Source organism: Mustela erminea, chromosome 9, assembly GCF_009829155.1.
Source record: "Mustela erminea isolate mMusErm1 chromosome 9, mMusErm1.Pri, whole genome shotgun sequence".
Classification (NCBI taxonomy): Eukaryota; Metazoa; Chordata; class Mammalia; order Carnivora; family Mustelidae; genus Mustela; species Mustela erminea.
Genome location: NC_045622.1, coordinates 71,588,661 through 71,602,277, shown reverse-complemented (window position 1 = coordinate 71,602,277; position 13,617 = coordinate 71,588,661). Strand labels below are relative to the sequence as shown.

At 52.2% G+C, this 13,617-nt stretch overlaps 1 protein-coding gene across 1 annotated transcript in view; it reads left to right on the top strand.

The window, feature by feature from the left end:
• The window catches only part of USH1C (USH1 protein network component harmonin), a 44,369-nt gene extending 37,551 nt beyond the window's left edge, over window positions 1–6,818 (top strand). The window contains 7 exon segments of the mRNA XM_032358192.1: window positions 163–204; window positions 711–764; window positions 1,324–1,423; window positions 4,056–4,162; window positions 5,502–5,572; window positions 6,663–6,697; window positions 6,700–6,818. Coding sequence (XP_032214083.1) covers window positions 163–204; window positions 711–764; window positions 1,324–1,423; window positions 4,056–4,162; window positions 5,502–5,572; window positions 6,663–6,697; window positions 6,700–6,785 — 495 coding nt within the window. The 3' untranslated portion in view covers window positions 6,786–6,818.
• The last annotated feature ends 6,799 nt before the right edge of the window (window positions 6,819–13,617 follow it).

Sequence of the window (13,617 nt, the reverse complement as noted above, 5' to 3'; positions counted from 1 at the left end):
CCAGCTTCCTCCCTGCATCTTCCTCTGGGCCCCATCTGGCCCCCCACTCTCTCCCCTACATCTGACCCATTTGCATCTTCTTCCTCTGCCCTAAGCTTGTTTCCTGCAATGACCCTCAGGAAAATCTCCTCTGTGGCCCTAACACCCACTCTTTGCTTCCAGGATTTCCGGAAATATGAGGAAGGCTTTGACCCCTACTCCATGGTGAGTGAGAGTGCTCCTCCCCCGGGGAGTCATCCCAGGAATGTGGGTGAGGGTTACAATGTGCTCCCTCAGGCCCTGGGGGTCCCAGGGATGAGGTGGGGCACATGAGGAGCCCCCAAGGACCCCCATCTGCTCTCTTCTGTGAAGGTTCCTTGCAGACAGCATTCCAGAATGACCCATAGGACTGGTGTATGTGTTGGGGGGCAGTGGGGTTGTAAGAACCGTTACACTTGCTGGGCAATGACTGTATCAGGGGCTGTGCGGTTTGCTGGGTTTTTATAGGGCATGGCCTCACCCAGCCCTCCCAATATTCTCAGGAAGAATGGATCTGGGATTTCTGGGGTTACCACTTTTGTGTGTCTGTGCAGCCCCCATGAGGTCTGGGACCCCCAGGCAAAGACCAATGGGTGTGGGGCTAGGAAGGGTCCCCTTGGCCATACACTCTGTGGGACCCCCACCTTCATCCTCCAGGCAGACTCAAGGTCCCCACTGTCTGTTCCCTCTAGTTCACGCCAGAGCAGATCCTAGGGAAGGATGTCCGACTCCTGCGCATTAAGAAGGTACGTGGTCGGGGCAGGGCTGGGGAGCCCTGGGTAGCTCAGTGCATTAAAGCCTCTGCCTTCGGCTCAAGTCATGATCTCAGAGTCCTGGGATCGAGCCCCGCATCAGGCTCTCTGCACAGCAGGGAGCCTGCTTCCCCCTCTCTCATTGCCTGCCTCTCTGCATACTTGTGATCTCTCTGTCAAATAAATAAAATCTTTAAAAAAAAAAAAAAAGAAGGTATGTGGGGACCTGGAGGTCAGGCGGGCCACCATCCTTCTCTGCCCCAGCCCGCTCCCATCTTGGTGTCCTGCCTCTCCTACTCTGGAGGTGACTCTTGGATGACTCCTCAGATCCCCACACTTTTCCTTTCTGCCTCAAGGATGTCCCCTCCCGTGGTGGGGTCGCACACCCAGGCCCCACTCAGGGTCCGTGCCCCCTTTCCTTCCTGATGGCACTGTCATTGGGCCCATGGCTTCTGTGGCCCTCTTTATAGCCCTGTCAAGAGGCTCCTGAGTACCCAGCCGTCCACAGGCTGCTGTCTGCTTGGCTCTCGAGGGCCTGTTTTTCTCCATCCAGGAGGGATCCTTAGATCTGGCCCTGGAAGGCGGTGTGGACTCCCCGATCGGGAAGGTAGTCGTCTCGGCTGTGTATGAGGGGGGAGCTGCTGAGCGACATGGTGAGTGCGGACCAGCCACAGTCCAGTGGTTGTATAGGGACCCAGGAAAGCACACGGCTGCCCATTTTGAAGTGGGATGACTGTTGCTCAAGAATTCCCCCATCTGGATCTACCCGTCCGTCTACTGAGTCCCACATGTTGCCCATGGGCATAAGATGGTGCCAGGACTACGGGCATACAGCCCACCAGACCCCACCCTGCCCTTCAGGGCTCCCTCACCCACATTCCCTAGGATCTGCTCTGGAGTGAACTAGAGGGAACAGACAGTGGGGACCTTCATCTAGTGGTGAAAATATGTTCAGAATTGCCAGATTCCGGCCATAACAGTGCAGGGTGCTAAGAGCTGACAGGGGACTGGAAGAATGGAGAAAAGTTGTGGGACCCTGAGGGACCCCTGACCTACTAAGGGAAAGGGGACCAACGGGAAGTCTCCCTACAAACACTATACCTGAGCTGAGCCTTAAAAGATAAGTCAATATTAGCCTCATGATGGTGGGAAAGAACTTTACAGGAAGAGGGGGCAGCACAAGTAAAGACAAGAGAGAAAGCATGCAAACCTTCCCTATCCTCATAATAATAAGGGTCGACATCTGTCAAGAGCTCTCCATGGGCTGGATGTGATTCTAAGTTCCTGCAGCTACTCTGTGTCTAAAGCGTTCACATGTATTATTAATTCATTTAATCCTCACGACAGCACCAAAAGTAAATACTATTATTACTCTCATCTTAGCTTAGGAAACCGAGGCACAGAAAGGTAAAATGCTTGTTCAAGCACCCACAGCTGGAAAGTGGTGGAGGCCAGACTGGAACCCAAGCCATTTGGTCATTTCGCTTTACTCTTGTCTAAAACCCGCTCACCTGTTCGGACAGGGGTCTGCGACTCACCATTAGTGATTTCTTCTTCCAAAACCAGAAGTCTACTCCTGGGTCTTTTGTGAAGGAATCGGTGGCCTCGAAGGAGAAGCCTCGGGCCCCTCACCTTTCCAGGCCCGAGCAGGAATCCCGCGGTCAGGTCCCTTCTGGGCAGTTCTAGGCTTCAGCTGGTGGGATGGAGGGTGTGTAAGCACCTGCAGCAGGAGGGGTGATGGGAAAGTCACCTGGTTCAGTGGGTTACAAAGGCGAGTCCAGCTTGGCCACCTATGGCCTTGGTAAGCTCAAGCCTGGCTCTCACAGTCACACTCGGAGCTGTCATTTCAGCTGTGGAGGGGGGCCCTCTTCGAGGCAGGTGCCATGGCCTAGGGCTGCCCTTCTGGCCCACACCCTCCTCCTCTTCTGTCCTCACTTCTGGGCCAGTTGAGGGAAAGATACAAGTTTGCTGTGTCTGGCAAGGGAAGAGGACCAGAATAAATGGGTGACCTTTCCGGAGTCCTCTCCTCCGCATCCCAACCACTTGCTCCTGAGACTCCATCTGGAATTTGTACAAAAAGGAAAAGTGACCTCTCCCCAGGCCCACTGCCAGAGGAGGCTGCTGTCTACAATCTGGTCCCACACTACTTTGGGCATACCAGTAGCTGTTGACATTTTCTCCAGGACCACATGTGTTTTAAGCCACTGCCACATTATCTTCAGTATCAATCACTACATTCCTATGGCCTTCATGCCTGCAAGAATTCTGGGTGATTATTTCACCATAATCCAGAGAATTTTCTGTGGACACCAGAACTAAGGAAAAGTCCTTAAAAACATTTTTTTAAAGGTTCTTAAGTTGAAGATGTATGAGAAACTGTGCACAATCTATCATTTCTTGGAGAGCCACAATACATATTAGCATATTCAAGGCTCTGACAAGTTCTGCAGTGAGTAACTGTGCTCAGCTTATAACTCAGCTCTTCCCAGATTTATCGGACTACAGGTCATCTTATCCAGGAGGACCTTTAACATCATTTATTTATTTGAAAAATATATTGAGTTTCCATTTTGTGCTAGTATTATGGCAGTTGCTGTGCATATAGTGGTCAACCAAAGAGACGTTCCCTGCTCTTGTGGAGCTGACAGTCTGGTGGGAGGGACCGTTAGTCGACAAATAGATTTATGAGTACAAACTGTGAGAATGGTCTGCAGGAAGAGACTGGGACTCTTTGAGAGAACAGAAGAGACCTACTCGAGATTGCGTGCATGTCAGAGCAGTATTTTCTGAGGAGGAGACATTTCACCTCAGCCCTAGAAGAAGAGAAAAAAGAGGGGGCAAGTGTCCCAGGTGAAACAGCTTATGAAGACTCCAGGGTAGGAGAGAGCTTGGCCTGGTCAGGGGCCTGATGCAGACCAGCAGGCCTGGAGCGCAGACAGGGACAGCTCACAGAATTAGCTCATGTTTCTGATAACCTCATCGGTAACAGAGGTCTGCCTCCCTCTGGAATAGCAGAGGCCTGTCAAGGCTAGGGTGGCAATGGTTCATCAGTTCCTCTGAGCTCAGGTGAGGGAGTGTGGGCAGGGTGGGTAATAAGTGCTCTGAGTAACCTGGTGGATTGTTTCCCCTTGTGCCTTCTGAGCCCATCAGAAGCCGAGAATCGGGCTCCTTCTGCAGCCCTCCAGGGACCTCCTGCCCACCCACCTCCCACCGCCTTTGCCAAGTCCGGGGCCAGGCACATGTCACATATAGCCCAGGTGACCAGTCAGCTTCATCTTCTTGCAGGTGGCATTGTGAAAGGGGATGAGGTCATGGCGATCAATGGCAAGATCGTGACGGACTACACCTTGGCTGAGGCTGAGGCCACCCTGCAGAAGGCCTGGAGTCAGGGGGTAAGAGCAAACCCACTCCCTGCCTCCCTCCCCTGCCTGTCTGCCTTAAACCCTGGCCTCTGCAGCCAGAGCTTAAAGTCGGGGTGCCCCATCCCAGGGTGGGTCTCCAGGGACCAGGAAATTCTTGGGTGACATCTACATAACCCATTCAGCCAGTGGTTTCAATATGACACGATGGGATTCAGAAAAATAAATGTCAGTTCCTGACCTTGAGTTCAAAGAGCAAGTGGCACAAATACAGACTCCAGAAGACCAGGTATGACAACCCATGCAAGAAAAAACTTAAGTTCTTCTCTAAGAGCACGCTGATCAAGAATCAAAAATGCTTGGGGCTACTGGAAAGTATGAATAGAAGTAGAGTGCCCAAAATGGAGGAGGGTCTGGTGGTGGTCTGATCTGTGCTCATTAGCCACTTGGATCAAGGCCAACACATAAGGTCTTCCAGGTTGTGCACTGCACAATCCGAGGGGATGCCCTCCTACAGATTACAGTGTGGATGGTGCCCTCTAATGTTGTGCAGTGCACAACCTGTGCAACTGTATGCAGGCAGCCGAGCCTGAGGTATTAAGTTCAGAGCCGAGGAAGCTGACCAGATGGGCCTGGGACCCACATGAAGGGATGTGGAGAAGAGAAGACTCACGGGTAACATGATGACTGTCTTTGATTATCTGAAGGGCTGCATTAGGGTAGAGGGAGCAGAAGTATTCTCTATGTTTCTTGAGGGATGGAGGGAGTCCTGGGGAGAGTTTTCAGCGCAATGTTAGGAGCTATTGCATGGTAGAGGGGCCCGGTAATACTTCACATAATTTTTATGGGATACACCCAAACCAAGGGTGAAAATGATGGATAAGCCAAGAATGGCAATGATGCCATTGAGGGGATTCAAGTGTTAGGGTCAGAAAGCTAAGCTTAAAGTTCCCTGATTGGATATGCATCAGAGTGACCTAGGGAGCTTGTTAAAAATACTGTTTCCCAGAACCTACCCCAAATCTCCAGGGGCCAAGTCTATGAGTCTAGAGTTTTAAGAAGTCCCCCAGGTGATTCTGAGGTTGCAGCCTGGCCCTGGTCCACAGATCAACAATTGGGAGCTTAGGGTCCTTTGAGGGTCTGTAAATCTTAGCCTATATGATTGTGAAGCCCCGGAGACTGGAAGCTTCTCCAGACCATGGGGCTGCACAGTGAGGCCCATCCCCACCAGAAGGACCTCCAGCCCCACCGGGGCCCACCTTCCTGTAGGAAGAAGGACCAGCCAGCTGATCCTGAGCCATGGTGCCCAGGAATGAGAATGGAATGTCCAGAGAAGACATACCATCCATCCCTGAGCATGCCCGAGTCACAGGGCTTCTTCCCACAGGACTGGATCGACCTCGTTGTTGCTGTCTGCCCTCCAAAGGAGTACGACGATGAGCTGTAAGTGTATGCGGCCCCTGGCCCTCTGCTTCTTCTTTCTCCTGCTCCAGAATCTTGACCACCTTCTGCTGGTCCACCCTCCGCTTTCATCCAGCCTGAACGGTCGGTCCGTGCACACAGCTTCTAACAGTCCTTGATCCTGAAAAGCTCCCAGGCTAGAGAGAGCCCAGAACTAAGTCACTCTGTCACAATGTCAGCATTGTCCGGGCTGCCTCCAAGACTGTCTTGTCCAAATTCTACTTTACATCTGGAAAACTGAGGCCCAGACACAGCCAAAGTCACAGACCAAGAAAACAATGAAATTGGGACAGACTCAGGATTTCTGATTCTCCACTCAGGACTTCATCTCCTGCACTGTCATCAGCTAGATTAAAGACTTCCATGTCTTTTACTGTCTGGTAGCTCTTCCCGATATGTGACTGCATTCCTTCACGCTGTGTCTCTAAGCAGCCAGGACCACAGGGTTTGGCCCCATCCAGCAGGACCTCCAGGGAGCTTGGGACAGTCTCCATCTTGCTCTAGGATCCCCTCTATGTCTGTCTCTCCATGTATCTCTTTTATTCCTGTCTGTGTATCTGTATGGGTCTCTCTATCTCATTGTCTCTCTCTTCTCTCTATCTCTGTCTCTCCTTTCCCTATCTCCCTCTCTTGTATCTTTCCCATTAATCTGTCTCGCCCATCTGACCCTCTCTCCTTCATCCTTCTCCCCCTTCTCTCTTAACCTGTCCTTTTCTTGCTTCCTCGATTTCTGGCCTCAGTCGATGCTAATCTTTGTTAGTGTGTATCCATTTCTCTCCTCTCTCTCACTCTCTCTCTCTGTTTCTCTGGTGTCTAGTCTCCATCCTCATCACTTTCCTACCACCCACACATGTATTTCCCAGTCCCCGGCTTGCCTTTGCTTCTTCTGCCCAGCATGGTCTGAGTTCTTTTCACATCTAGAAAAAAATCAAGGTCTTATAGTAACTAATTCTGGACCCAGGGCCTAGGCAGGACTAAGGCAGGAGACACGTGTAGGGTAAAGTCTGATGGAACTCTGCCTAGAAATAACCAAGCCCTGTTTTGTGTTTCCTGCTCTGCTCTGCGAATGTAGCTCTGCTCTTCCCTCCTCCGCAGCCGAAAGCCCCCACCAGTCCGAAAGGTCCTTGAAGTCCGTGCTCCCATGCCTAGACATGGGTTCCTCCTTCAGCTGGAGCCTGACAGCCCCCCACGGTGAATAGGCAGGTGGGCTGCAGGGCCCTGCCTGTCCATGCTGCGTGCAGTGGCCGTCTGCTGTCCATGCTGGCGGGTTCTTTGGACTGGGGTCTGGAGGGCTGCACAAGGCACCATCCCTGGAATGCCATCCAGGCCTGCTGTTGGCCACCCTGGAATTTTGTCCAAATCAAAGATCCTCCTATGCTCACTTCGGCAACACATATACTAAAATTCAAAGACCCTCCTGCTCAGGGAAGGGAAGCAGAACCCAGTCTATAGCATGCTCGGGACCTGGGTACCCTGACTCACCACAGACCCTGTGGGGGCACCCACAGGAGTGGGATGGAACACTGAGCACCATTCTCTGGTGGGCACAGACAGTGCTTCAAACCAGACATGACGGGCTAGGTAAGCCCACGGGAGTACAGCCTGGATTTCCCCGTAGAGGGATCCACTCCCTGGGAACACCATCCTCTGGGAGCCCCTGCTCCACTGGGCCCCCAAGCTTGGGCAATTCAGGCTTGTCCAAAGAACCAGGGTTGGCCTCTCAGAGCTGTTCCTGTCCTGTTGTGACTTGTCATGGCCTGAGCCCAGCTTGGACCCAAACTGTGCCTTCTCTCTCCCTTGGCTCCAGCTCCCTTGACAGTGTCCTCTGGGGGACACTGTGGAGCCCAGTTTGGCGCTGTGTTTCCCACTCTGTGACAGAGCTGTGCTCATGGACAGAGCTGGCAGGTGGCCATGAGCTGGTGTTTGGTGTGGCCTGAGGCCCACAACTGGCAGTATCTGGGGCAGACCCAAGCCTGGACTTGTTGACTTTTCTGTTACAAGTTTCTCAAAACATTAGGGCCTCATGCTCCCAGGACAGTTGGCCTGCTCTGCCATGGCTCCTGGGATGGCCTCCATGGCCCTCTGTTTTCTGCCACTTGTCCTGTGCTCTTCATGAGGGACCCCAGCCCCTCTGCCTTCTGGTCCCCTCCTAGCTTATCCCACGTATCCCTCTGCCATCCCCGGCCTCCCGTGTGCTGTGGCTATGGCTGCCGTGTGAGGCTTGGGGTCCGCCGTGGGCCGCCAGGGAGGGTGTCCCTGGGCTGAGTGTGTACCCACAAGGCCTGCACCCACCTGCTCTCTTTCCTCTTCCCCACAGGACCTTCTTCTAAAGCCCAGAAGGAGAAACCACATTCACCCCGAGAAGCCAGTGAGCTCTGGATTCACACTCCTGAACACAAAGCCTAGAACCAGCCTTGAGAGCCAGCTTGCAGGCCCCCTGGAAACCTACAGCCAGCACCCCAGGATTTCCAGCTCCCACTGGCCCTGAAGTAGGGCTGCGTGAGGAACGCCATGAGCTGCTCCTCTGAGGGGCACGGTGGAGGGAGGAAGTAGCAGTTCTGAAGAGGGCCCGTGGGATTCAGATTCTCATTTCTTTCTTCCAGTCCTGTGAATTTAGTCTCTTCCAGCCCCGAGATATCAAGAATTCAAGGGAATTCTCAAGAAGTCAAGGGAATTCTCAAGAAATCAAGAGTTTGGGCACGTGGGTGGCTTAGTCATTTAAGTGGCTGCCTTTAGGCTCGGGTCATGATCCCAGGGTCCTGGGATCAAGCCCCATGTGAGGCTCCCTGCTCAGCGGAGAGCCTGCTTCTCCCTCTCCCACTGTCTGCCTCTCTGACTGTGCTTTCTATCTCTCTGTCAAATAAGTAGATAAAATCTTAAAAAAAAGAAAGAAAGAAAGAAAGAGTTCTTCCTTGAATTCTGATAGGACCTGACTCCTGACTCCCTCTCCTCTCTCTCCTGTTAATTGCTGCCACAAACCTTCCTCTGAACTCATTAACAAAATAAACTGCTTTCATTTCCAGCTTCTGGGAGTGAGTGTGGATTGGGGCAGCAGATTCAAGACTCTCAAATAAAAAAACATACGGTCTTAGCCCTTACCAAGAGTGGGAAACAGGACCCAGTGCTAGGATCTGGGTCCGACATGAAGGACAAGATGAAATGGCCATGGCTGGCTTGGGGCAGGGGGGCTGGGGCCGTAGGAGATGGGCTGGGCTGGGCTTTGGGTCTTCTCAGAGAAAGATGGTGGAAATGAAGCCATGCAATAGTGACTTTGCTCAGTTCCAGAAAGCACAGTTGATGGCAGAAGCCCCAGAGGATTACCTCTAAGCACGGGATGCCCCAGATTCACTCGGGGCAGCATGAGCACAGCTGCTTCTCCTGTGGTCACCAAGACAGGTTGGCAGGGAGGGAGGGAGGTGCATGGAATCCCATCCAGTGGGGCCCCATGGAAAGAAGCCAGGACCTGAGGCAGGAGGGTGTGACGCCAAAGGGCTGGCAGGAGGTAAGTCGAGGCCCTCCTGGTTACAGGCCCCAGGGGTGCTCTCAGCCTAGCTCTGGGGAAGAAGGATCATCAGGGCGGGTGTCTCATGGAACTCCCAGGCTAGGAGACATGGCATCCTGGGTCTCCTAAGACTTGGAAGTGGAAGGTAGCTCTGATTCAAGGTGTCTTAGAGGAGTAGGTCTCTAGGCTGAGACCTCCTGTCTCTGCCACCCCTTCCTCTGTGTCCTCACAGCTCAGCGTGAGCTTGGCCATCATAATCCTCCACCTTTCAGCCGTAGCTCCACCACCACCCTGACTCAGTTCCATTTCCCAGCTCCAAATTCCCCAGGCAAAGTCTGAGCGGATGGCCCTGGGCCAGGGACCAATCCTAGGTCCAGTCAGCTGAGGTTGGGCAGGAGGCGGGTCATGTCCTCCCCAATACGGCTGCTGAGGCAGCTGGGACTGTGGGGCAGCGAGTGGTGCTCAATGGGAGGGGCAGAGCGAGACAGAGAAACTGCCGGACTCTTTGATCTCAGTGGAGACAAAACCACAAGGACCTTCTAGTAGCTGGCTCCCAGAAACAGCAACCATGCCGAGGAATTCCCTGTGTTTTCTTATTAGCTCCTAACCTGGCGCTGGAGATGCTTCCACAATGAAGGTAAAAGGAGGGAGCTCATATTCGCTGACATCAGTTACTTACTAGGACTGGGCTGGACCCTGGTGTCTGCCACCTCCAACCGCAATGACTGGCATTGGTGCACAACCCCCCCCGCCCCGGAGCCTGGTGGGAATGGCCAACGCTGAGATGGCACTGACAGCAAAACAGCTACTGCTCTAAGCACTAAGCTCATCTACTCCCCTTAACTTGATGAGGAAGGCACCACTGCTACCACCAAATCCATTTTATTATGAGAAGACCGAGTTATAAAGAGGTTAAGTGACTTCTGCTAGGTCACGTGTAAGGAAGTAGTAGAAGCCGCATTCAGAACCCAGGCAGTCTGGCTCCAGGGACCACCCCCTTCTCCACGGTCTCTGTGCAGGGGCGGGGCCCCCCTCGCTGGAATGTCACAAGTTCTAGGCTGTTGGCAGAACAGCTCTCCTCACCACTGAGGCACAAATAGTGTTCTGTTCAGTGACAGCTCCCTCCTCTTGCGACCGGCAAACACTGCTGTGGAAGCCTTCGGCCTGGAATCTCACCAGTTCAAGTTCATCTCCAGCTATTCTTAGGTATTGGCATCCAGAATGAATGCGCTTATCAGTGCTTATCAAGACGTGATGAGTGACACAATAAAGCGGGCTTCGAGCCCCTGGCTAGAGGAGAAGGGCAGGAAGGTGTGCCACTGGGCAGGGCAGGAAGAGAGAATGAAGGGAGGCCGGGGACTTGGGTGATGGGAGTCCCGAGCCATCAGTCTGTCTGGAACCGGCAAGGTGTACAGACTAGGATGGGCTCCAGCTTCCTTTTCTATGAGGCCTGATTCCCTCTCATCTGTCGGCAAGGAAATCAGGTCTCATGTATTGGAAAGTTGTTCCATGTTGAATCCAAAATACACACAGCTTTAAACACTGGCATGAACCAGGTAAGAATTGGGAAGGTCCAGAGAATATGTACAGAGGTGGGGGCCTCAAACAGCTCTTGACCTTCTATGGGGGCCACGAGGAGCACTGCTGAAGCCAGAGTCCACCAGGGGCACTGGGCCAGGCATGAGAATCCACATAAGGGCTGACACTAAAACCCACCTACGCCAAGGAGGGCCCACGCGCCTCCCACTCCTTCCACGCCAATGGCCTTTATTGCTACTTCAATCCCAGGGCTCTAGCCAGCCTGCCAGGCAGCTACTAACAACTGATCTGCTCCAGGCTACAAGGTGAACGCATTTGCCACCTTTGAACCTAACCCCCATCATTGGGTGCTTGGGAAAATTGAGGCCAAGGAAGCAATGACTTAAGCAGGGTCTCCCTCAGTTGGTGGCAAAGCTCCATTTCTACTGCACTGTACAGTGGGGGGAAAAAAAACAAAAACCTAAAAAGGCTGGGAATTCAAGGACGCCTTTTGACTCTGAACTTTCCGCATTTTATCCATCTTATTGAAGTTGCTTCCCACAGCAAGTCCCTGGGGATGCTGAGCCGGCTTTGAGCCTCTCACCTCTCAAAGCACATCTGGAAGTCAGAGTAAAAGGGCCAAGTTTACAGCCTCCAACACCCCCTTTGGGCCTGTGAAGGGCTGGGAAGCTGGTTTTCACCCATTCCAGCCTAATTCCCCAGGCTGAGATTTGGATAAGAATCTGTTTCCAGAGCTAAAAGCCCTTTTCTCCTCCTGTCCCTGGTATGACCCTTCCCAGCTCCCAGGGGCCCCGGCTGGCCATGCCTCTGTGAGAACTGGAGGGAGCAGGAGGGACCCCTGGGAAAGGCAGGTGGAGCTGGCATAGGGAGAGGGCCGAGGACCAGAGAGCCGGCCACAGCTGTCCTCCTAGGACCTCGGGTTTGTAGCCCAGGGGCCTACCCACTAGTTAGTAGTTTGCTACTAACTTCTAGGTGTTTGCTATGTGTCAAACACTGTGCTGAGCCCTAAGTGTGTAGTGACATTTAATCATGATAAGACATTTTTGGGGTGCTTGGGTGGCTCAGTCAGTTAAGCGTCTGACTCTTGATTTTGGCTCAGGTCATGTAGTCATGATCTCAGGGTCATGAGATCGAGTCCTGTGTCAGGCTCTGGGCTAAGCACAGTTTGCTTAAAATTCTCTTTCTCTCTGGCCCTCCCCCTGCATATGCTCGCTCACTCTCTCACTCAAATAATTTTTTTAAAAGATTTTATTTATTTGTTTGACAGAGAGGGAGAGCGAGCACAAGCAAGGGGAGCAAGGTAGAAGGAGAGGGAGAAGCAGGCTCTCCGCGAGCAGGGAGCCCGACATGGGTCTCAATCCCAGGACCCCAAGATCATGACCCAAGCTGGAAGCAGACACTCAACCGACTGAGCCACCAGGCGCCCAATAAAATCTTCTTAAAAAAAGATTCCTAAGAGATAGACGATCTTCACTGAGGACCTAAGACAGCAAGACTTAAATGGCAAGTGGCAGAGGTCATGGACTAGGCTGCAGAAGCCCATGTAACTAACCACCGTGCTGCCCTACCTGGTGAGAAAGAAAGGACATACAGAAGATGATTTCGGGAGCATTAGGCAAAACCCCAGCCAGAAAATCCTTCCTCTCTGCCTCTATCTTCTCTCTGCCTCACTGTGTCCCTCACACCGCAGAATGACCCAGCCCAAACCCAGCTCTCCTTCAGACTCTGCATTGCTGTCCACGCTGTCCTCAAGACAAAGTTCAGACTCAAAATTCAGTATTACCTGAGAATTTTTCCACTGCGGTCTTTTCCCCATCACTTCTTTCACTGCAGCCACACTGAACTCTGGATTCCCAGACTTCCACGCTCTATCGCTTCTCCGTGTCTTTGTACATGTTCACTCAACCCCATCCTCCTCATGTCTGCAAGAACTTCTATGCACCCTGCAAGGCCCAGGTTGACTGTAAAAGGGGAATTTGAGGTCTGGCATGGAAAGAGAGATCAGTCAGTGTGAGCTCTTTTCTCCTCCGGAGATGGACCCTTTGGGTTGTAAATGAGGGAAATCCAATTCAGGATGAACACTTAAATGAAAAATCCAGGAGTACTTGCTGTCATGCCTGGTTGGACCAAATGTTATAAGCATCAGGAATCTGTTGGGCTATCTATAATTGTCAGGGGTCATCCCACATTATGGAAGACCATCTTCTTCACACTAATTTAAATGTTAATTTAAATGTTAATTTCATCTAAAAAATTCCAGACATATCTGACCAAATACCTGGGTGTTGTGGTCTAGCCAAATTGACTCATAAAGTTACCCATCATACCATCTGTTGTCTCTCCTCTCCTGTCCTCTAGTTGGCTACATTCTCAGATGAGCTCGTCCCCTGTGATGTCAAGATGGCCTCTAGCATTCAAAACACATTTTACAGAGAGGACAACATCAGTTTAAAAAAAAAAAAAAAAAAACATGTGCGTACCCTAATAGTCTAATAGTCTCAGCTAAATCCTGAGGCTTCACTCTGGTTAGCTGACTTGGCGGTGAGGTCTTCCCTGATTGGCCAGGCATGGTCCCATGTCCACCATGGAGCCGCACCAGCGCCCCAGGGACAAACTGAAGAGAAAGAGACGTTCCAAAAAGAATGTCAGGCAGCTGTTAGAGGAAGGAGAAGTAGGTCCAGGCAGGTAACAAAGCAGCATCCACTAAGGTCCCCACAAGCTCCCTGTCTCCCTGTGATCTACTCCAGGGTGAATTGTGTGGTTCAAGAGGCCAGGACATTAACGTGGTGTGCGGAACCCTCACCAGCTCCCAGCTGTTGGGGCTGGCTCCTCGGCCACCACATGGGGACAAGAAATGGGGTGTGACTACAGAACTCCAGAGCGCCAAGAAACAGGGGTTCCAGCCCTTACTTTCCAAAAGTCCTGAGAAGTGAGAGCTGTGTATTTTCAGTCTTACCTCCCTTTCTCAGCTGTAAAAGGGATATAA